This window comes from Gopherus evgoodei, chromosome 8, assembly GCF_007399415.2.
Source record: "Gopherus evgoodei ecotype Sinaloan lineage chromosome 8, rGopEvg1_v1.p, whole genome shotgun sequence".
NCBI classification, from domain to species: Eukaryota; Metazoa; Chordata; order Testudines; family Testudinidae; genus Gopherus; species Gopherus evgoodei.
In genome coordinates this window covers 33,151,603-33,176,934 of record NC_044329.1, presented here as the reverse complement: position 1 = coordinate 33,176,934, position 25,332 = coordinate 33,151,603, and the positions used below count along the sequence as shown (strand labels likewise).

At 39.7% G+C, this 25,332-nt stretch overlaps 1 protein-coding gene across 3 annotated transcripts in view; it reads right to left on the bottom strand.

Annotated features, from left to right (window-relative positions):
* The window catches only part of RANBP17 (RAN binding protein 17), a 271,780-nt gene that overhangs the window by 37,124 nt on the left and 209,324 nt on the right, over positions 1–25,332 (bottom strand). For all 3 annotated transcript variants that reach the window (XM_030572154.1, XM_030572155.1, XM_030572157.1), the window contains 3 exons: positions 21,947–22,161; positions 20,303–20,441; positions 10,639–10,805 (listed from right to left, as the gene is read on the bottom strand). In XM_030572154.1, the coding sequence (XP_030428014.1) occupies positions 10,639–10,805; positions 20,303–20,441; positions 21,947–22,161 (521 nt within the window). The remainder of the gene's footprint in view (positions 1–10,638; positions 10,806–20,302; positions 20,442–21,946; positions 22,162–25,332) is intronic.

Here is a 25,332-nt window from a genome sequence, read left to right as displayed (position 1 = left end):
TCTACAAGTCCCTTTAAGCCATCACTGAGTTTAGAACAACTGCCTCTTTGACCTTTAACCCTCCTGCTGTGCACCAGTAGCAGGTGCCAGCTGCACTAAAATTATGGCTGACGTGTTTTAACGCAAAGTCTTTTCTTACTTTGCTTCTGACCAGCAGCTGACCCTGCAGGAGTGATTGTTTCATGTGCTGGCCTAAAGGCTACATAAACCAGTAACTGATAAACAAAAGCATACATACACCAGCTGCCTAGCCTTAGGGTACACATCCTACACTGACACCTCTAGCAGTTTATCCTGCAAGCCAAATTATGGCTTTTTGTTTCCATACATGCATTCTGTACAATACTTGTTACTTCACGGAACTAAACTTCCATCCACCCCAAGACCTGCCTGTGTTAACTTTGTCTCAATCTGAACGATTAGGAAGAGATTCTCATTTTGATTTAGCACCTTTAATAAGAGCATGCAGTCTTCGGGTACATAGATAATAAAACTTAATTATGTAGTTTAGTGTTAAAATTCTTAAAATCAAATGCTTTAATTCATACCTAATATTGAATCAAGGCATAGCACTAAACAAAACAGCACCAGAAAGAGGACTAGGCTCCTGTGTATTTTTTTAATTTCATAATTAACAGCACTCCAGTGTAGTGATAACTGGATGGTTAGCATTACATTTTATATTGAAGTTACTGATGCATCTACATATATGCAGTTAGAGCTAGGTAAAAAGCAAACAAAACCATGTTTTTCATTAAGATGAGATGGCTCTGACATAGTTATCTTACTGATACAAATTACACAAGCACAAAAACAATCCGAGTAACGATTAAATGCAGTTATGTACATGGAAGACTACTAGTGTACATGTTAACACATTTAAATGGTTTTCCTTCATTAAAAAAATTATATATGATATTAAACCATCAATCAAAGCTGAAACACTAGAGTCTAAATGTATTGTCACTGGTTAAAATAAATGACTTTGAGACTGAATTTTGGCTCGCTCAATATGGTGTCTTTTCTGTTGCTTAGCCACCCAAGTCTCTGCTGGCTTGGGCTACATCTGGTATATTTCCATCCCTTTCAATTAATAAAGCAAGTTATGATACTATTGGATCACAGTTTTAAGCTGTGCTAAGAGGCTGAAAACAGATGTCCTTGTGAAAATCTCTCATTGTTGTATCAAGTCATTTAGGGCTCAGTTCTGCCAGCCTTATTCCAGCAAAGCATTTAAGCATATGCTTAACTTTAAACACAGAAACAGTTTCATTACAGTGGGACTATTCAGACACTTAAAATTAAGCACGTGCTTAAATACTTGACTGGATTGGAGTGCAAAAGTGCTCAGCACTTTTCAGAACTGAACCCTCTGAGTATTATTCTATTTCCTTTTAATTACATATGCATACACTGGAATTTCCCCATGGATTTTTCTGCATGGTCCAAAGAGTATGTGTTATAAATCTCCTCAATGTTTTTATTTTGTTTAGTGTGAGTGGCTCCACACTGGCTATATACTTTATTGAAGTCTACGGGAAAAACAAATACCATATAATTAAATGTATTAAAAGAAGGAAAATGGCAATTTGGAAGGCACTTTTGATTTTAATAATATCCAGATCTGCCTTTAGTTACAACTAGATATTGCATTGTTTACTTTCCTGTCCTAAGCTGTTGCTCAATGTAGCTTTACTGTTTATGTTATTTAGATTTTTTTAGTTATCTAATCGAAGCTCTGAGCACCTATGCAACATTAAAACATATAAAATTATACACCGTGACCCATATAATCTACCCATCATACCACAGTAGTCCTCCTCCATCAACAGGACTGGCTCTAGGCACCAGCAAACCAAGCACATGCTTGGGTCGGCACAATTCCAGGAGTAGCATTCCGTTCCCCCCCCCCCTTTGGCAGTTGTGCTCTTGGAGTTTTTTCTTCTTTTTTTGCTTGGGGCTGCAAAAAACCTAGAGCCGGCCCTGCCCATCAACTGCCCCAAATACCTCAAAACACCCTTCAATGAAAAGCCCCAAAAAACAGATGAGCATGAAAACGTGTCTGAAATCCAGCTCTGTTGAACAATTACCACATCCTACTTTAGAGATGGCCATATTTCTGTGGTGGGGAAAGTGACTCTGATCTATTCTTTACGTACCTTACAGGGTTGTGAGAATTAATTCATTAGTGTTTGTAAATGTCCTTAAGATCTTTGGAGGAAAGTGGCTAAAAAAGTAGACAATTGCAAAGGTCAAATGCAGATGATGCCTGAACATTCTCAGATGAGACTAGCATGCTACCTTCATAACAATTTTACAGGACGGGCATAATTTAAAATACAAATATTTCTAGTTTAAAAACCAAAGAACAGCTCTTCCACTGATAAGCTAAGAGGTTGAGCAAAAGACACCAACACCTCAAAACATGACTGTTAAGTTGTCGTTTATTGCACTATACCTGGTTCTGAGTCCCTGTCTCATATTTGTGCTTTTAGGCTCTCATCTACTTATTTAAAAATAACATTGCTATGTGACAGACCAAAGAAAACAGAAAGGGAAGCGGCATCCCTTTCATCACAAGGCCACACTTCTTCTCTAGGCTAAAGAAAAAAGATTGGTCCCTCCGTGATTATGGAAACACATATATTTAGTGAATTATAGTCAATGACTGAATCACCTGAATTCATGGTGCACAACCACTCACTGGGAATTTTATAAGGGAAGATTTGTTGTGAAATATTTCATGGCCAGTTTGGAATCTGAAATCTACACTCAAGATATCCCTTATATGCTTCTAAACTCAGGGCCGGTGCAAGAAAGTTTTGTGCCCTAGGCGAAACTTCCACCTTGCACCCCCCCCGTGGCAGCTAACCATGCCCACCTGCCCCTCCCACCAGAGGAGTCCCCCCGCAGCAGCTACTCCCCTGCAGTTAACCCCGCCTGTGGAGCCCCCTTCCATGGCAGCTAATCCCGCTCGGGGCACCCCACCCACTCTGCGGCAGCTAACCCCGCCTGGCGAGCTCCCCCCACACGCTAACCCCGCTCCATTCACGGCAGCTAACATTGCCCCCCCCCCCGCGGCAGCTAACACTGCCTGCTGTGGCAGCTAACCTCAGCTGAGCAAGCCAGTGCTGCTCTAATCCTCCTCCCCTTCCAGGCTTGCGGTGCCGACTGGAGGAGAATTAGAGCAGGGGCTGTGTGCTCAGCGGAGGAGGCAGAGTGGGAGTGATCTAGGGCGGGGAGCGGTTCTCCTGTGCGCCGCCCCCTCCCCAGTTACTGCGGGCGGCCCTCCCCACCCCTTCCCGCCCCAGCTCACCTCCACTCCACCTCCTCGCCTGAGCGGGCTTTTAGGCCCTCTAGGCGGTTGCCCTAGTTTGCCTAGTGGTTGCGCCAGCCCTGTCTAAACTGGATACATGAACAATGAGACTTCCCCAACACAATGTCATGGCTAATTGTATGCAACAAAATGAGGTGGAGCCATAAGATAAAAGACATCTTTCTCTTCTTAAGTATGGGAAGATGTTCATTAAAGAGGGACTTCACAAGCAACCAATCATTTACTTTGCCAGTGACTTCCCTGGCTTTTTCAATTTCTTCACACTCGCTTTTCAGTAAGAATTTCCCTTCTTCCTGCCCAGCTTTCTCTCCTACAGTGAACCAGTAGTAAAGTGGTCAACTTGGGTTCATGACAACACTCTGTTACCCCAAAAATGACTTCGGATTGTGCAATTTCAGCTGTCTGACTGCACAGCTAAGCACAAAAGGATGTGAGACAGATGCCGTTTGCCTAAACACAAATATGTGTGGTCTTTTGTGTGTGTGCTAATTATGAAAAACATCAGACAGAAACATTAACACATTTTATTAATGACATATTTTAGAGTGTTCCCAAGTGAGACAGGTCTCCTCTAAATCCTCATGTAAATTCACAGCATCTATTAAGTATGCTGTTGCTTCTCCTGCTGCTTACTACAATGAAATGGAATCAGAATTTTAAGTATGAAAAATGTACCATACAGTATGTCAAAATGCTTAACAATACCACTTCAATCTAAGCACAGGAAACAACAACAAAAAGGCAGCTGATTTCCTTTTTGTTGTAATTCACTTTGGGATACATGGTATGAAAAGCACTATAGAAAAATAATTTTAATTGACTGACTGACTGCAGAAAAGAATGAATGTGGTTTCCATTTATGTCTCTGCTGAAGCATTCCCTATAGTTCATGTCACCTATTCAAAATCTGTAGTTAAATGCAATTGGTTTAAAAAAATAGAAAGACACGTTGGCTTTTTTAGCCTTGGCTTGAACCAAAGAGCAGCACATCACATAAAAACATGAAGAGATTTGTTTAAAAGAAGCTGTGTTATCATTACATAAGACTGGAACTCTTTAGAGTGACATTAGCTAAGAATGTAAAATTAAAATCACATCAGTAATACTGCCTCTTAGAATGGGCTCATTCTGGGTATGTGGAAGGTGTTGTTTACGCAGCTCTTGCAGTTATGCTGCTAACGGCAACTCCAATAAGGATGTTCATTCTACACAGTTTTATTTTATTCTATTAATCTAGCAGACAGGACCAGCTACACTAAACAGATACAACTCTTAAAACCCCACTGCTCTCCCTCCAAGCACACTATCTCATCTGCCTATCCCACCGGGATTTTCCATTCTAAGGCATAACTAAATGAATACCTATCAACAGATTGCAGTTAATGCAAATATTTTAATATTTCTGTTAATCCTAAATAATCTGCACATTTTTTTTTACCCTTGAGGCACTAGCAGATTGGTGCCCACTGCTATCCATTACTAAACATTCAATCTCATATGTACTCCTTTTTTCAAGCTTTTACTGTGATTAAGTCACTTGTGGAATTTTATTTAATAGAGGCATATTTTCTGTTCTATACTAAGCACAAGGCAATGTATGTACCATCACTGACAACACCTGTCACAAACTCTTCTAACAGGCTGTCAATGACATAAATCACACAATGATGAAGTTAACTTTTTAAAAAGAGATTAGGCAGCATCGTGCATTGATAATTCTCTTTGTTAATGAGAGAAAAATATCGGGACACAAAATAAGAGGCTATATGTGCCTAGAGATAGTATGAATATGTGCTTCACTGCCATAACACCTCTATTATTTTCCTTGTGAAGCCTGTTATATCATCACGAATAATAACTCTTTGAACCTGAATTGCATCTTTACTCAGAGGACCTTAAAGTGATTTGTAGGGAAATATCATCAATCCCATTTTATGGATGAGAAAACTGAGGTACATTTCAATTTGTTTGATACAAAAAGAAAATCATTTGATCAAGATATTCTAGAGTCATAGCATGTTAAACAACTTTAGATGAGATACTCTTCATGATCCACTAGAAACTTTTAAATATCTAATTATGATTCCAGAGATTCAAGCTGAAAAAATGATCTAACTAGTAAATAATTACAGTATCATTGCATCAGTTTAGTTTAAAGAGCTGACAAACCTCTCTAAACTCAAAGCACAATTAGTCATTAGGGTCTAGTTTTTCAGCACTGTTAAGCAATTTGTAACCCATTCCTTTTAATAGGGTTATGCATTACTTAACCGACACAGATGTCTTGAAAACTGAGACCTCTAGTTATGAAGCAGCAACCTTGTTCATTAGCCTCCATGATAGTCAAATCATCTATAAAACCAGTGTTTAATGGCCAGCCGATGAATAATCAATGGCTCACTTTTCATCTGAGTGTGAAAATGAGAATAATCTAATATCTTGTCCCTCTGGTAAGATGCAAGGCCTTGAGTTCCGTTTCTATTCAGGGCTGATTTATAACCCAATGGAAACCTGATGTAAACATATGATCAATGAGTCCCATCACTGCTAATAATAACCCCCAACCGGCCCACTCCCTCATCTCAAAAGCCATCCCTTTAGGCTATTAGCTCCGGCCAGCTAATCCTCTCTACTATTCCTGCCTGCTGCTTTTACCCTGGCCATCCGTTCAGTCCAGCAGACTCAGAAGTAATTTTATACGCTGCAGAGAGCGAGTGGAATTGATTTTTCACTCAGCACTCAGTTCCCATCTGAATAATTATCAATTTTACTGCCTCATAAAGGGAAGAGTCAAAATTTCAAATCAATTCAAAAGAGCTTCTGAGACTACAGAAACCATGCATGAGAATAAAGGTCAAAGTTGTCAGTGACCTCAGGAGATGATGTCAGATATTAGTACACTGAATAGTTGACATCAGAGGCACTCAATATGATATGACTAGTGCTAATGCAAATCATATTTATGCTGACTACTGGAGACCAGTCATTAATATTTAAAAGAGTATCTGAAAGCTTGCATTTAAAATAAATATAATGTATTCCACAGATTATGAAGTTAATAAAGATTGATCACTGCTTAGTCTTATGCTATAAATTGAAAGATTACCGAGTATTATTAATAACACACAAAATATTACATTAAGGTTGTAACAAAAGCAACAAACGTGTGGAAATTCAAAGTCAAGGCTGCCATTCTGTCCTTTACACTCCCATCACTGTGCTCATGTTACAGTACTGCCCACTCTGACATATGCAAATACAGAATCCATTGCCAGATTCCATAGAACTTGCACAGGGTAAGAGTACTGTGAGACATGATAATGGCATCATGTCATATCTCAACAGTGCCAGTGATAAATGTCTCAAATATACTCACAGTATGCTATGTGCCAGGTATAGTGGGCATGCTTAAAAAGCCAGCATTTGCCAAACTCATCCTCTAAATTAGAATAGTAAATAACAATTACCACTGCTTTTACAGATTCAGACGAACAAGGCTACCCCCCTGATACTTGACACCATGCAAGGCACTGCATTTAGCTGTATGGAGTGGAAATCCATCAACCTCATGAAGAAACTTGCACAGATATAGATAGATATCATCTTCCTTTCCAAATGCAAACAGATGGACATCATACCAAATGGACTAAAGGTAAAAAATCCACTGCTATCTACATACTACACAGACCACAGTGAGAGATTAGGCCATACTCTATCAAAGAAACTGAGGAACCACCTGATCAGCATCCTATACAGCAAACAGGAAAACATCAAAAAAGAGCTCTCCAATCTGGAGACTCTCATTAACAACCAAACTTCCATACAAACGGACTTCACTAAAATAAGACAGGAGATCTACATTACTCACTTCACCTCTCTGCAAAGGAAAAAGGACTGTAAGCTGTTTAAACTCCTACCTGCCACATGGGGCCACAACCGTGGTACCCTCAACCCACCCAGCAATATCGTTAATCTATCCAACTACACACTCAGCCCAGAAGAAAAGTCTGTCCTATGGGGGACTCTCTTTCTGCCCTGCCACCCCCACCAACATGATACAGTTCTGCGGCAATCTGGAAGCCTACTTTCGCCGTCTCCGACTCAAAGAATACTTTCAGGACAACACTGAACAGTGCACTGATACACAGGTACCCTCCCACCAACAGCACAAGAAGAAGAACTCCACATGGACTCCTGCTGAGGGTCGAAATGACAGTCTGCACCTCTACATTGAATGCTTCCGCCGATGTGCACAGGCAGAAATTGTGGAAAAACAACATTGCTTGCCTCATAACCTAAGTTGTGCAGAACGCAATGCCATCCACAGCCTCAGAAACCACCCTGACATTATCATCAAAGAGGCTGATAAAGGAGGTGCCGTTGTCATCATGAACAGGTCTGACTACCAAAAGGAGGCCAGACAACTCTCCAACACCAAATTCTACAGGCCACTTCCCTCAGATCCCACTGAGGAATACACTAAGAAACTGCAACATCTACTCAGGACACTTCCTACACTAACACCAGAACAAATCAACATACGCCTAGAGCCCCGACCAGGGTTATTCTATCTATTACCCAAGATCCACAAACCCGGAAATCCTGGATGCCCCATCATCTCGGGCATTGGCACTCTCACTGAAGGCCTGTCTGGATATGTAGACTCTCTACTTAGACCCTATGCCATCAGGACTCTCAGCTATCTCCGTGACAGCACTGATTTCCTGAAGAAACTACAATGCATTGGTGACCTTCCAGAAAACACCATCCTAGCCACCATGGACGTAGAGGCTCTCTACACGAACATCCCCCACACAGATGGAATACAAGCTGTCAGGAACAGTATCCCTGATGATGCCACAGCACAACTGGCTGCTGAGCTCTGTGCCTTTATCCTCACACAAAAGTATTTCAAATTTGATGACAATATATATCTCCAGATCAGTGACACAGCTGTGGGCACCTGTATGGCCCCACAATATGCCAATATTTTTATGGCCGACCTGGAACAATGCTTCCTCAGCTCTCGTCCACTCACGCCCCTTCTCTACCTGTGCTACATTGATGACATCTTCATCATCTGGACCCATGGGAAGGAGACAGCTTCCACCCCACCATCAATCTCAGCCTGGACCAATCTACACGGGAGGTCGACTTCCTAGACACCACGGTGCAAATAAGTGATGGTCACATTAACACCACCCTATACTGAAAACCTACTGACCGCTATGCCTACCTTCATGCCTCCAGCTTCCATCTCGGGCACATCACACGATCCATTGTCTACAGCCAAGCTCTGAGGTAGAATCGCATCTGCTCTAACCCCTCAGACAGAGACCAACACCTACAAAATCTCCACCAAGCATTCTCAAAACTACAATACCCGCATGAGGAAATAAGGAAACAGATCAAGAGAGCCAGACGGGTACCCAGAAGCCTCCTGCTGCAAGACAAACCCAAGAAAGAAACCAACAGGACTCCATTGGCCATCACATACAGTCCCCAGCTAAAACCCCTCTAACGCATCATCAGAGATCTACAACCCATCCTGGACAATGATCCCACACTTTCACAGGCCTTGGGTGGCAAGCCAGTCCTCGCCCACAGACAACCTGCCAACCTGAAACATATTCTCACCAGTAACTGCACACCGCACCATAGTAACTCTAGCTCAGGAACCAATCCATGCAACAAACCTCGATGCCAAGTCTGCCCACATATCTACACCAGCGACATCATCACAGGACCTAACTAGATCAGCCATACCATCACCAGTTCATTCACCTGCACGTCCACCAATGTAATATATGCCATCATATGCCAGCAATGCCCCTCTGCTATGTACATCGGCCAAACTGGACAGTCTCTACGGAAAAGGATAAACGGACACAAATCAGATATTAGGAATGGCAATATACAAAAACCTGTAGGAGAACACTTCAACCTCCCTGGCCACGGTATAGCAGACCTTAAGGTGGCCATCCTGCAGCAAAAAAACTTCAGGACCAGACTCCAAAGAGAAACTGCTGAGCTTCAGTACATCTGCAAATTTGACACCATCAGCTCAGGATTAAACAAAGACTGTGAATGGCTTGCCAACTACAAAACCAGTTTCTCCTCCCTTGGTTTTCACACCTCAACTGCTAGAACAGGGCCTCATCCTCCCTGACTGAACTAACCTCATTATCTCTAGCTTGCCTGCATATATATACCTGCCCCTGGAAATTTCCACTACATGCATCTGACGAAATGGGTATTCACTCATGAAAGCTCATGCTCCAAAACGTCTGTTAGTCTATAAGGTGCCACAGGATTCTTTGCTGCTTTTACAGATCCAGACTAACACGGCTACCCCTCTGATACTTAATTACCACACAGTTACCCCAGTTATCACATGACAATTTTTTATTTAAATGGCAACCAACATATTTGTTACCTAAGAATGAAGACAAAGGTCATTGTAACGTGGTGTTTTGTGGACATCCTCTGTTTTCTTTAAAAGCCCCAACAATTCTGTTGTTGTGAAACTGTGTCAGTGAAACTGTATTGGGTGTTTTGGGACCCCATGGATCCTTGCAGTGTAGTAGTTCTAGGTACTAAAAAAAGGCATATGAAATTTTAAGATTAAACTAATTAGTCCGATACCCTGCACCTGCCTAATCACCACATAACCTTAATGTTTCTGGACCACAATGTACACTACTGGGAGAAAAAGTCCTTCCTGACTACTGCAGTAGTCAGTTTCTTTCCTAAAGTGTGATATTTGATTACTCTTATATTTGACTTTGACACAAAACCCCCCAAATAAAATGTCACTTACCACACAAATAAAATATTGTAGCACAATATCAAACACATCTAACTAGAAAAATGTGCTGATTTAAAATACTACAAAGTTCTTGCTCTACCTCAAATTTTTCAGAGATACCCCCTCCCTTTTTAAAAAAAATAACAGTGGGGGATTATTTATAAAATGAGTATAATGATGAATATTGCATTTCATCAGCCTATGAGCTAAAGTGAAACATTGTAAAAGAAGTTATCCTAAAAGGTGAGTACAATAGCCAGGTCATCAGCATGACAAAAAATATCTTCACAATACTGCAATAACACTAGCATGAAAAAAACTCTGAAATTAATTGGGGTGCAAATATATCAAATTAGAGAGCCCAAGCCTGTTAGTAAATAATTGGAGTTATCATAATCTAAATGACTTCAAGATGAAGAAAATAAATAAGGAAAAGCTTTGTTCACAAATTTAATAATACCTCATAGGAAAGTTGAGCAGTGCCTAAGTTTACCTGCTGCAGTACTTCAGGGTTCTGTTGCATGAAGTGCAGTAATCTTTGTCCATCCTGCGATATTTCTCTACATCTTACTGGTTTTTTGCCTTCCTTTGCTATGTGCTTGAAGAGGTAGGTAACAACATAGTCTAAACTAGCACAACAGCTGGAGGAGACAATTGTATCTGCATAAGCAATGAAAGAAATAGTTTTGTAATTGTTTTTGTAATAAAACAAAACAATTATTACGAATAACTTGCAGGAGTGAAGAAAATAATACACACAAGGCAAGCCTGGAAGTTTATTTTAGGTATCAGGTTAAATGATACTTAATTTTGCTACTTGTTCTTTAGCTTTTAAGATTTCGTGGTATTAAGCAGATTATGGCCCCAATCCTGCAATTCACAATGGACAGTGAACTGCTGGGTCCATGAAGAGTCCTACAAACTTCATGGAGGTTCTGTGTGAGCACAGTGATTTACCCGCACACTGTAAATTGTAGAATCAGGATCTTACTTTTACTGATATGAAATTATATATTCAGCAGACTTCAGATTTTTGGAAACTAAGATCATTTGTTTATAGCCTTGTGACAAAGTTTAAAAATTCAGTTTAAAGAGACACTGTGAATGTTTAAAGTAACCTTTTTAACCTCTTAACTGCTGCTGACCATCTCAGATGCGTATAAGTGAAGGTTTGTATTCACAAATGTACTGGTAGCATCCGCCTCAAATATTATGTATTATTTTCCAGTATACAAACGTGTGCCAGATATTTTACAGGATACACCTAAGTGGCGCTTCCCTGCCCCTCAGAGGTTACAACCTGCACATTAGATGCTAAACAATGAGTGAGGATCACAAACAGCAGAAAGGAGAAGTGTTACAGCAAAATAACAACTGGTTACTTAGTTTAAGGCGTGATAGTTCAATTACCTTTTTAAAAAAAATAAAGAAGATAATATCATAGAAATGATGGTAACTGACTAACGTTCCATTGTTTTCCCTGGAATGTAAAGGCATGACAGCAAAGCAGGATATGTTGGAAGCAGGAGCAATAGCAACCTCATATCTTTACTTATTGTATCTATAACTAAGGTAACACATTGAGAGATTAAAAGCTTAAACCTATTTGAAAATAACTATGTATGTCTGATTTATGTAAGTGTTATTTTATTGCTAGGTGTTGCCTGCTGGGCTGCTGCTGTGAAAGTGGATTCTGTTTGTTTACATGCATCAGTGTGGTGAGAACAGTATGCTAGCCCTTTTTAATCTGTGCAGTCTCCTTTTCTTCCTTCTAACCGTACAGGTACAGAATGAGTAGCGCTCACCCTTATTTTTTTCTTAGTCTGACAGCTGACATTTTTCCTAGCCCCAAGCACGCTGGCTGCAGTTTAAACCCTCAATTGCTAGTCTCAGCTGTAGTTTCCCTATCAATTCTAATAACAGGTTCTAATTCGAGTCCCACTTTAACCAACTGTTGGTTCCTCATGATCCTAGCACTAGTCAAAGTTCTCTGTGAACACAGAATTGTTTAACTTCCTCATTTGCTGGATGCAGGTTTCAGTCACAACTAATGTTCTCTGCAGGTGCAAACATCACATTCAAATAAGCTCACCAGCATTTAGGGATCCATCCTGCTCCTGCTGATTTGAGTGGGAACAAGACTAGATCACTTACAGCTCATAGTGCATACTCAGATGGGCTACTAGAGTAGGGGTGCGTGGGAGCTGGAGAAGAAATTAAACTGTTAAAATGCTCATTTGGAAGGAAAAGGGATTAGAAGGATCCAATTAAAAGTATCTTGAGTTCTTTGAACTATGCTAATTTGGAGGCTTGCCAACCTTGCAGTGTTCATTTAAATATAACCCTCTAGTCTCTGGAATACTTTGATCTGTGTCAGTTTAACTCTTTAACCTCTGTGTATCCTGTTGTTTTTAACTTTCCTTTCTCTAAATACCAGTATTATATATTTTTCAAAGTTACATTCTTCTGAAGTCTTTGGAAATATTTGACAACACAGTCACAACTGACCTCACAAGGCTATGTCTACACAATGAGCTAGGGGTGAGATTCCCAGCTTGCGGACTCATACGTGCATTACCTCTCATTGGGCTACCATGAATATCTATAGCAGCACAGCTGTGGCAGCACAAGTATGTACCCACTGATTTAATGTGGGTTTATATTCAGCACAGCTAGTCTGTGCTGCCACTTCCACGACCCATGTTACCACAATTACATCATCGAGCCAGTGTGAGCACATATAGGCGAGCTGGAAATCACACCCTAGCTTGTAGTGTAGACGTCGCCTGTGACATGATCCTGAAAGGTATTAAGCTCTCCCAAGAGGTGCTGCGCTTCCTTTTCCAGGGTTTTTAGTGGGAGCTGTGAGTGTTCCAACACCTCACCGGAGTGCTTCATACCTTGCAGAAGCAAGCAAGCCCAATTGTCTTAATCCCTCTCCACAAAAATCAGTTGATGTTTTGTCATTGAATTCAACTAGTGCAGGCTGCTGGGAAGGTCTGCCTGAGTAAAGACTGCAGGAACAGGCCCTTACTATTTTCTCTACTAAAAACAGTTCTGCGTGTAAACGAGAGATACAACTGATGGCTGAATTGAAGCAACATCAATAACGGTAATGTATTTGAAAATACAAATTCCATAGGATGGCTCTGTTGTACTTCTACACCAGTAATTTAACTCCATTTGGTTTTAAATTGAATAAAACAAAGTAAATCATTAACATCCGTTTATAAAATGGCAGTGACCCTAAACATGCTGATACTGTGCAAGTAGATATTTTACATTCTACAGTAAGTGATCTTAGCAGGACAGTGGACAGGTCTATCTTATCACAGGCTCATAAGGATCTGATACAAGTGTTAGGAGCTACTTATATTTTCCCCATAATGATATATCAAATATGCTTTTCAGTGCTCATTTTTCCTTCTGATTGCAAGAGCATCACAGAGGTGAAGGTCACACAAGCCCCTCAAACTGATTTTTCTGGGTGTGCAAAGCCTTGTGTTGAAGCTGACTGAAGTTCTTACTGAAACTCACACAAGACAGATAAGCATATCTATGGAGGAAATATTTTAGGAAAAAGCTACAATTTCTGGGCTGGAGGTAGAAGGGAAAGATGGAAAAGGGAGAGAAAGGATCACATGGGAAAACTGAGAGGCAGGCCTGGATAAATAGGAAAAGCCAAGATGATTGCCTGAGCACTCAGACCAGTTACTTATTTATATCAGCCTTAAGGTGGCTGACATTATTGAAAAAAACAACTTGAAGAGGCCTTTTGGCTTTAACATTAACATTCGGTGAATGGTGCCAATAGATGTAAAGAGCATTATTTTTAAATGGCTTGCTAACATTGTTGAGCATGCCATAAATTAAGAGATTTTTTTGTTTCTAAGATAAAAGGTAAATGGGACAGACTTGAGTTAAGTGGCATTTCTCTGTCCATCAATTTCGTACACTACAATGGCAGCATTATCTGCCTTTGTGGGTAAACCAGGAAAGTAAACAGATTTAAGCAACTTAACATCTAAATTAGAAAGCAAGGTATAGAAAATGTTACATTTTTCTTTTTCTCAATGAATGGCATAATTACACTATTAATCATAGGAGAATTAGAAAAGCTTCACATAGAGCTTAGTGACAACATGCCAGGCAGGCTACATTAAAAGGTTCCAATCCACTGAGTCAGCTGTGAAAAAGCCAGGTAAACACTTTAGAAGAGAACTGTTGGAGTGTTTATCCTTGCAATAAAAGCCTAGATGAGGGCTTCCATTACAGCTGATTTACAGCCAGGGGCCTCCAAAGGAATAAATATCATTTCACAGTATATTATCAAGTGTGAAATCATGATGCATGCAGAGTGTCCACTCAGGGACAGAATGAACAGTGCTTAGAAATGAGGATTTGGGGCTTCTTTATTCTAACAGCTAGAGCTACAGTACAAATCTCAAATGCTGAGCTTCCATGAACTAAGAGAAGTGAAAATATATAGACATTTCTCATAGGGAGGGGGGAAAAAGTCATTTCCTGGGATCACATTTTTTAAGCAAAAGAGAGGTACTTCATTTTTATAATTATTTGTGAAGATGATTCATAAGTTCTAATGGTTTGCAATACATTGTACCCTATCAGACTGCTTGCAGCCTTGATGCTGTTATTCTTCAAGATGCTTTTGCAGCATGGATATAATTCACTAAGAGAGGGATCCAATTTATATCACAATTGTCCATTTTCAAAGGGCACAAGGCTATGTTGGAAAATGAACAAAAATGAAATAATTGTTTGCTTCACTGTCAAATAACATGTATTACTTCATATGCTGGGATTTTTCAAAGAAGCCAGAGAGTTAGGAACCCAAATCCCAATCACATTTAATGGGATTTGGGCACTTAACTCCCTTAGAATCATGGCCATTAATTACTCTTATTGAGGGAAGATCAGCTTTTGTTGACATCACATTGCAGGAACAGGAAAATTACTTATTTTACTGTGTAAAGTTAACTACCTGAATATATGAATTGATTTTATGGCTTATGTGACAGAATCGATTTCTTCCATCAAGAAATTAGTTTTCAATACATGTTGATGTTATTAAGAAACAGGATATCGTAGTTAAATAATCACTTTACCACTCAGACATGTGCTGTAAAAAGGCTCTGTTTCTGACTGACAATTCAGGGAAAGACAAGTGAGTTCCTTTTAATGTGCAAGTGAGCTTCATTCAAATCAAAGGGTATGTCTCATTACTTGACATTTATGTACAGTCGAATGTTCTTTAGAAATGCTAGGGAATGCAAGAGAGAAATGGGAAACATAACTGGAATTTGACTAAATCTGGTAGATAGCAGTCCAATGTAACTGAAAGTGGACAGATATTAATTCACCTGCCAAGAAACTGCACCTGTGCAACTATTATTGTCAATACACTAGTGAAAAAGATTGCTTCAGGATCACAAGGTTACATTAAGGTTCATACATGACCCAGACAAAGTAGTTGGGGTGAGGTGGGAGTCAAACTAAGTAGAGCTGAATTAATTTTTTTTGACAAATAGTTTTTTTGGCATTTTGGTAGTATATAATAAAATTATCAGAGGACTCCTTAGTAATGCTTCTTATCTATTCAATGTCCATTTCCCCACTAAGCATGCTTTTTCTAACAGGAGAAACATGGAATCTGTTTTGAGAAGTTCTGGAATGCTCTGTGATGCCCAGTGTATTCATTTATTACTATGGGGCTTGAGTGACCTTACAGGTAATAAACACTAGTTACTAGAAAGTCTATATAAACAAATATCATACCTACAGGCTGTTCATTAAATACAACTCCTAGCACAAAGTAATAAGAGAGCTATTCCTCGCTATTATTTTAGGATCCTGTTTTCTAGGGTGGTTAGAAAATGTAACTGCAACATACGCATCTTTCTTCAAGGTTCTATACAAGGGATCCGCAACCTTTCAGAAGCGGTGTGCCTAGTCTACATTTATTTACTCTAATTTAAGGTTTCAAGTGCCAGTAATACATTTTAATGTTTTTAGACAGTCTCTTTCTGTAAGTCTATAATATATAACTAAACTATTTTGTATGTAAAGTAAATGAGGTTTTTAAAATGTTTAAGAAGCTTCATTTAAAATGAAATTAAAATGCAGAGCCCCCCGGACCAGTGACCAGGACCAATATGAGTGCCACTGAAAATCAGCTCGCGAGCCGCCCTCGGGACTCATGCTGTAGGTTGCCTACCCCTGCTCTATACTCTTCCCTCATATTTCGACTGAATTTAAGCTATTGAAATCAAATTTCAGTTTCAATCAAATATCTGGACAATAATCTGTTAAAAAGCACTAATGAATGAAGACCAGTTACAACCAGACTACTTTTAATATAATTCTAAGTATGAAGCTTGTTTACTCTGTGAAGTACAGCCAATAAATATTCTTTATAATGTAAAACCTAGTTTTTCTTTTTTATTGATAAGGTTAGCTTAGCCATCTCTACTCATCTATCAGTCACACTGATAAATGAAAAGTGAACAGCTGGAGGTTACTGTTATGTATGCTAACAAATTTTTTCTCTGAAGGGCAAAATGAGTCATATAACAACATTCTCTACTACAAGGATTATGGGACAAAAAAATCATTTTATATTTCACTGTTGTAAAACTTCTTCAATGATAACCCAACTAGAAGCACATCGTTATTTTTAAAGTTTCTAATTTGTAGAAAGATCATTTAAAAATATTAATGCAATACTCTACTGGCCAGATTTTGAGAAGAGCTCAGCTCCCATTTGGACACCTAAAAGAAGTGGTCAGATTATCAAAATGCTCAGAACCCACCGTCTCCCATGGTCTCTGGACAATAATTTGTTCAAGTGCAAATGAACGTTCTAATGGGCCACTTATTGTAGAAGCTTAAGCGAAGATGGTGTCGCCAGGAGGGCTTTGGCTTCCTCGACCATGGGATGCTATTCGAGGAAGGACTGCTAGGAACAGATGGCGTTCACCTTTCAAAGAGGGGAAAGGCCTTATTTGCGCACAGACTGGCTAACCTAGTAAGGAGGGCTTTAAACTAGGATCGACGGGGACAGGTGAGCAAAGCCCACAGGTAAGTGGGGAACAAGACCTGGGAGATGGGTTGGAAACAGGAGGGAGCACGGGCTATAATGGCAGAGAGGAAGGAGGGTCAGGGCAAAGCTGGGAGGCAAGATCAAACAAGTATCTTAGATGCCTATATACAAATGCAAGAAGTATGGGTAATAAGCAGGAGGAACTGGAAGTGCTAATAAATAAATACAACTATGACATTATTGGCATTACTGAAACTTGGTGGGATAATACACACGACTGGAATGTTGGTGTGGATGGGTATAGTTTGCTCAGGAAGGATAGACAGGGGAAAAAGGGAGGAGGTGTTGCCTTATATATTAAAAATGTACACACTTGGACTGAGGTGGAGATGGACATAGGAGACGGAAGTGTGGAGAGTCTCTGGGATAGGCTAAAAGGGGTAAAAAACACAGGTGATGTCGTGCTGGGAGTCTACTACAGGCCACCTAATCAGGTGGAAGAGGTGGATGAGGCTTTTTTCAAACAACTAACAAAATCATCCAAAGCCCAAGATTTGGTGGTGATGGGGGACTTCAACTATCCAGATATATGTTGGGAAAATAACACCGCGGGGCACAGACTATCCAATAAGTTCCTGGACTGCAGAGCAGACAACTTTTTATTTCAGAAAGTTGAAAAAGCTACTGGGGGGAAGCTGTTCTAGACTTGATTTTAACAAATAGGGAGGAACTTGTTGAGAATTTGAAAGTAGAAGGAAGCTTGGGTGAAAGTGATCATGAAATCATAAAATTTGCAATTCTAAGGAAGGGTAGAAGGGAGTACAGCAGAATAGAGACAATGGATTTCAGGAAGGCGGATTTCGGTAAGCTCAGAGAGCTGATAGGTAAGGTCCCATGGGAATTAAGACTGAGGGGAAAAACAACTGAGGAAAGTTGGCAGTTTTTCAAAGGGACACTATTAAGGGCCCAAAAGCAAGTTATTCTGATGGTTAGGAAAGATAGAAAATGTGGCAAAAGACCACCTTGGCTTAACCACGAGAACTTGCGTGACCTACAAAATGAAAAGGTGTCATATAAAAAATGGAAACTAGGTCAGATCACGAAGGATGAATAAAGGCAAATAACACAGGAATGCAGAGGCAAGATTAGAAAAGCAAAGGCACAGAATGAACTCAAACTAGCTATGGGAATAAAGGGAAACAAGAAGACTTTTTATCAATACATTAGAAGCAAGAGGAAGACTAAGGACAGGGTAGGCCCACTGCTCAGTGAGGAGTGGGAAACAGTAACGGGAGACTTAGAAATGGCAGAGATGCTTAATGACTTCTTTGTTTCAGTCTTCACTGAGAAGTCTGAAGGAATGTCTAGTATAGTGAATGCTTACGGGAAGAGGGTAGGTTTAGAAGATAAAATAAAAAAAGAGCAAGTAAAAAATCACTTAGAAAAGTTAGATGCCTGCAAGTCACTAGGGCCTGATGAAATGCATCCTAGAATACTCAAGGAGTTAATAGAGGAGGTATCTGAGCCTCTAGCTATTATCTTTGGGAAATCATGGGAGACGGGGGAGATTCCAGAAGACTGGAAGGGGGCAAATATAGTGCCCATCTATAAAAAGGGAAATAAAAACAACCCAGGAAACTACAGACCAGTTAGTTTAACTTCTGTGCCAGGGAAGATAATGGAGCAGGTAATCAAAGAAATCATCTGCAAACACTTGGAAGGTGGTAAGGTGATAGGGAATAGCCAGCATGGATTTGTAAAGAACAAATCGTCTCAAACTAATCTGATAGCGTTCTTTGATAGGATAACGAGCTTTGTGGATAAGGGAGAAGCGGTGGATGTGATATACCTAGACTTTAGTAAGGCATTTGATATGGTCTCGCATGATATTCTTATAGATAAACTAGGAAAGTACAATTTAGATGGGGCTACTATAAGGTGGGTGCATAACTGGCTGGATAACCGTACTCAGAGAGTAGTTGTTAATGGCTCCCAATCCTGCTGGAAAGGTATAACAAGTGGGGTTCTGCAGGGGTCTGTTTTGGGACCGGTTCTGTTCAATATCTTTATCAACGATTTAGATGTTGGCATAGAAAGTACGCTTATTAAGTTTGCGGACGATACCAAACTGGGAGGGATTGCAGCTGCTTTGGAGGACAGGGTCAAAATTCAAAATGATCTGGACAAATTGGAGAAATGGTCTGAGGTAAACAGGATGAAGTTCAATAAAGATAAATGCAAAGTGCTCCACCTAGGAAGGAACAATCAGTTTCACACATACAGAATGGGAAGAGACTGTCTAGGAAGGAGTATGGCAGAAAGAGATCTAGGGGTCATAGTAGACCACAAGCTTAATATGAGTCAACAGTGTTATACTGTTGCAAAAAAAGCAAACATGATTCTGGGATGCATTAACAGGTGTGTTGTAAACAAGACACGAGAAGTCATTCTTCCGCTTTACTCTGCGCTGGTTAGGCCTCAACTGGAGTATTGCGTCCAGTTCTGGGCACCGCATTTCAAGAAAGATGTGGAGAAATTGGAGAGGGTCCAGAGAAGAGCAACAGGAATGATTAAAGGTCTTGAGAACATGACCTATGAAGGAAGGCTGAAGGAATTGGTTTTGTTTAGTTTGGAAAAGGGAAGACTGAGAGGGGACATGATAGCAGTTTTCAGGTATCTAAAAGGGTGTCATCAGGAGGAGGGAGAAAACTTATTCACCTTAGCCTCCAATGATAGAACAAGAAGCAATGGGCTTAAACTGCAGTAAGGGAGATTTAGGTTGGACATTAGGAAAAAGTTCCTAACTGTCAGGGTAGTTAAACACTGGAATAGATTGCCTAGGGAAGTTGTGGAATCTCCATCTCTGGAAATATTTAAGAGTAGGTTAGATAAATGTCTATTAGGGATGGTCTAGACAGTATTTGGTCCTGCCATGAGGGCAGGGGACTGGACTCGATGACCTCTCGAGGTCCCTTCCAGTCCTAGAGTCTATGAGTCTATGAGTGGTTGGGTGCTGAGTTGTTCATTTTTTAAATCTCACTCTATGACTACATATTCCCCACATTCCTATTTTAGCTAAATCATAAGTAACACTTACCCAGTGCAGTAAGTCCTTCAGATATTGAGGTAAGAATATACATTAGCACATGAGGTTCTAAACTGGTAATGAAACTCATATGATCCTGGGTGAGACATTCCAAGAGCGGGTAATATGACTGACTTAGTTTTCGATATTGCTGAAAAAGAAAAACAAACGTTGATAGAAAGTAAGAAATACTATGAGCTAATAGAAATTATAGCATTAAAAATGCAAAGCTGGCTGAAATATTAACAGGATTATAAAAATGCACAGAATGATGCTGTAATAAGTCCCAATTACACCTCCACCTCGATATAACGCTGTCCTCGGGAGCCAAAAAATCTTACCACATTATAGGTGAAACAGTGTTATATCAAACTTGCTTTGATCCACCAGAGTGCACAGCCCCTCTTCTCCTCCCCCCCACCCCGCCCGGAGCACTGCTTTACCGCATTATATCCGAATTTACGTTATATCCAGTTGTGTTATATCGGGTTAGAGGTGTCTCTGTTAAATTAACAGCCTTTTTCTACCAAAAAAAAAAACCTTTCTATCTATGGTGGACATCTATGATTATAGGTTGCCATACAAATACATAAACTCAGTTTTAGTTTACAAAAATCCCTAGGTAATGAAGTCATATTAACCTTTTTACGCTAAATCCCATTAGCAGCTCAGTAAAACTGATATAAAACATTAGTCAGATCAAGTGTTCTGGGACCAGTTCGACAGGTCAGTGGCGAGTGCTTCCTCATGTATGTAGAAGACTTTCTGAGACTAACCCCATGTTGGCTGACCGCATCACAGTGATTATTGTCTTGTGCAATGATCCTGCTACTTGACCAGCATAGACAGATCCTTGTGTCCACTGACTTTAATTGGGTTCTGTGTGGGCATAAATATCTGCTTGTCTGGATCCATTTGCAGGATCAAGGCTTCAGAGAGAGTTATTAGGGGCATTACCTTCACTACTGGCATGACTGTCAGTCTTGGCTGCATGGACACCCACTATCATGTAGCTATATACCAGTATTTGGCTGGGGTAATTTTTCAAAAGGGCTAAGGCAAAAGTCTGAGTTTTTAGCATCTCTATCTGATTCATCCCTTAGTGCAGAAAATGGCAGCTCCAAATGAAAATGTTCTGAAGAAAGTTCCATGATCCAAGCTAAGGTTGATCATGCACTTGATTTCTTGTCTTTGAGAAGTGACAGCTCCACTGATATGAGATTAGACATCCCAAAGAAGTTTGGCTAAAATTTTAATGCTGTCTTATAGAAAACACACCACAAGAGTTATATAAATTCACATTAATCCCAGGCTGACTGATCATATAGGGCCAAATACTGCTTTAAATTACACACAGGGAACCCCTATGAATTCATTGGTTTGCCCGGACATAAAAAGCCAGAACTGGCTTCTCTCTTTCCCAGAAATATTTTTGTGAATATTCTGGAAATGTTACAATTTGCTATGACAATTCTATCATACATGTAAATACTAATATTCTGGATGTGACTACAAATACACTCAAATAACTGGACTAAAAATATAAACTGCATTTGAGCTGTTCTAGATCCTGCTGTCTCATTATAACAATTTGAAGCCTGTGGTGATATTATTTCATATTTCACATAAAGACTCCCAAGATGAATAATTGCTTACAAGCAAGTCACTGTGGGATACTGAAAGCAGCATTTTGACAAAGGCCTGGAGTACATTGTCAAAGTGGTTGTCCCCATACAACTTGAAGACGCCAAAGCTGACATAATTTCCACATAAGGCAGATTTGAGAGCAGAATAGCAGATGGAAATGCCCTTGAGTTTCAGTGGATAAACCTGATCTTTTGACAGAGTCCCAAGAGACAGGATCTGATTACCTGTTCAGACAAAAAAAGAAAAGGAGAAAGAAACTTACATAAACAGTTGCAAATCTGGATAGCTCTGTCACTTAACATTTTCATTTCACTCTTTTATCACTTTTTGTCTTTATTTTTTATTACTGCCTACCTGGATAGGCTTCTGCTTTCATACTTATAGTAAAAAACAATTGGAACATTTTACATACATAGCATGAATATATTTAAAAAGCTGCTGAGTAATTAAGAGTGTAAAAAGTAAAAACATAATCTATGGAGTTTCAGTTACCGACGTAGGCCAACATCCTCAATTGGCACAGACCTTTCAACCCAGGCACAGCCACAGAGCCTTCAGTGTGGATGGTGGATCTGACTGCAGAATCAGGGCCTTAACTGATAGTTTTGCATACTGTAACTTAGCCTGGTTTTGATCTATTACTACGGTGGCCTCTTGGGATGGTTGTTTATGTACACACACATTAAATACACCACTCATACCACTGATATGTCCATTACAAAACCAACTATTTTACCAGTCCACAGCTGTGACCCACTCAGTTAATCTCAGTATTTCTAATGTAAAAATATTACAGGACTGTAAATATTTGGTGTTGCTAGTATGAGGCAATAGACGTGAATACTCTTACTCCAGAATAAGAGTGTCCATGTGGATTAAGTTAATTTAGAATAAAGCACTCTTATTCTGGCTTAAGCACCCTCCTCATTGGACCACTCACTTCTCATAGGAGGGTAGCTGCTAAAGAGTGAGATGTAAGCTCAGCACTGATTTTCTGTTACTGTTCTTCCACTCACTTGAAGTAATCCTTCAGAAATAAATACATAAACCAACAATATAAGTGACAGTACTTAATGTCATTTAATTCATAACAAGGCCTGATTTTAAGGGGGCTTTCACCCACCATTCTGTTTATGCTGATGCAATTTTGCATCTGTAAATATTGTACTTGCATTAATTTTGTTCTCACAACTAACTCTGGATGCAAGTTCTACCACTCCAATTACTAACTACATGATCTGCACTGCAATTGGGTACTTAAATCAAACGAGTGGTAGGATGTAACCCCTAAATCTATTGGTAGTGTGAAAATATATGTGGATATTTTGCACCCACAAAAGGTAAACTGTCTTTTTAAAATCTGGATTGGAATGATAAAACAGATAACAAAGCAACAAACTTTCACATTGGTAGTTTGGCACATTGCAAATATCAGACACAGACATGGTATCATTTTACATACTAATATTCTTGGGCATGTTCTATTCAACTGAAAAGAAGGCAAATAAGTCTCCTGGATGCTTAAATAAATTTGAAGAGAAGGTGGATGAGGTAACATCTTTTATTGGACCAACTTCTGTTGGAGAGAGACACACAAGTTTTCCAACTACCCAAAGCTCTTCTTCAGATCTTGTTTCTTGAATATTCTGGGACCAACATGACTATAATAACACCGGATAAAATAAAATTGGAGGATGTCATAAACAGATAGTTAAGAGTTAATGGAACAGAAGTACTTCATATCTCTTTTGCCTGGAAAGGGTTAACAAGAACAGTGAGCCTGGCTGTCACCTGACCAGAGGACCAATCAGAGGACAGGATACTTTCAAATCTTGAGCGAGGGAAGTTTTGTGTGTGCTGTTAGTTTTTGGTTGTTGTTCACTCTGGGGGCTCAGAGGGACCAGATGTGCAACCAGGTTTCTCTCCAATCTCTCCGATACAGGCTCTTATAGATTCAGAACAGTGAGTACTAGGTAGATAAAGTGAGTTAGGCTTATGGTTGTTTTCTTTATTTGCAAATATGTATTTGGTTGGAAGAAGTTCAAACGTGTATTTGGCTGAAAGGAGTCCAAATTGGTATTTTGCTGAAAAGATTTTAATTTGTACTTGTATACTTAGACTGGGAGGGTGTTCCCAGTGTCTACAGCTGAAAGACCCTGTACCTATTCCATTTTTTTAAATTTACAAAGATAATTTTTACTGTTTTTTCTTTCTTTAATTAAAAGTTTTTCTTGTTTAAGAACCTGATTGTTTTTTTTATTCTGGTGAGACCCTAGGGGACTGGGTCTGGATCCACCAGGGAATTGGTGGGGAGAAAGGAGGGAAGGGGGAGAGAAAGGTTAATTTTCTCTCTGTGTTAGGATTACTTTCTGTCTCAGGGAGAGTCTGGGAGGGGGAAAGAGAAGGAGGGAGGAAGGTGGATTTTCCTCTCTGTTTTAAGATTCAAGAAGTTTGAATCACAGCGATCTTCCAGGGTAACCCAGGGAGGGGAAGTCTGGGAGAGGCAATGGTGGGGGAAAGGGTTTACTTTCCTTGTGTTAAGATCCAGAGGGTCTGGTCTTGGGGGTCCTTGGGCAAGGTTTTGGGGAGATCAGAGTGTACCAGGCACTGAAAATCCTGGTTGGTGGCAGCGCTACAGGTTCTAAGCTGGTAATTGAGCTTAGAGGAATTCATGCTGGTACCCCATCTCTTGGACGCTAAGGTTCAGAGTGGGGAATTATACCATGACAGAGGACTATAGTGAAAAGAAGAAAAAGGGGAGGGTATATTCCACAAGTTGCACCCGCAATGAAACATGAGCAAAGACTCTTCAAGCAACATAACCAATATGCTCAAGGCCAAGATTTTCAAAAATTGGATGCCTAATGTTTTCAGAGGAGACAAAAACTGGATGTTGGCATTTGTGAGAGTCTACAATGGATAACAGTATATTTTAGCATTCTCCTCCACCAACAGGTGTCGCTGTAAATGCCAATACTAAGCTACAAAAGAAGGAAATAGAAAAATAGTAGCTGAGCCTAAAAAAAACAATCAATTTTTAAATTGGGCAGTAGATTAAAAATCTAATAATACTAATACAGCAAGGAACAATTTAACATTTATTTTTAAATTTTTGGTTATTTTATTAAGTTGCTAGGACTGAATGGATTGCAACACTATGTTCTGAAATACATGTTCTAGAAGCAATTTAAAGCTCATTAGAAATAATTGTCTCTGGCTACTAGAAAATGTGGTAAAATTTAATCCTCATCCAAATGTTACCTGGGCTCTGAGAACAGGAAATTGTTTTGTGCTACTGTGGCTAACCTCAGTGCTGACCCTGTATAGTAGCTGCTAGAACAGCTGAAAGCTGAAGCAAAATTAAAAACTTATATCAAAGTATATCATGACAGAAT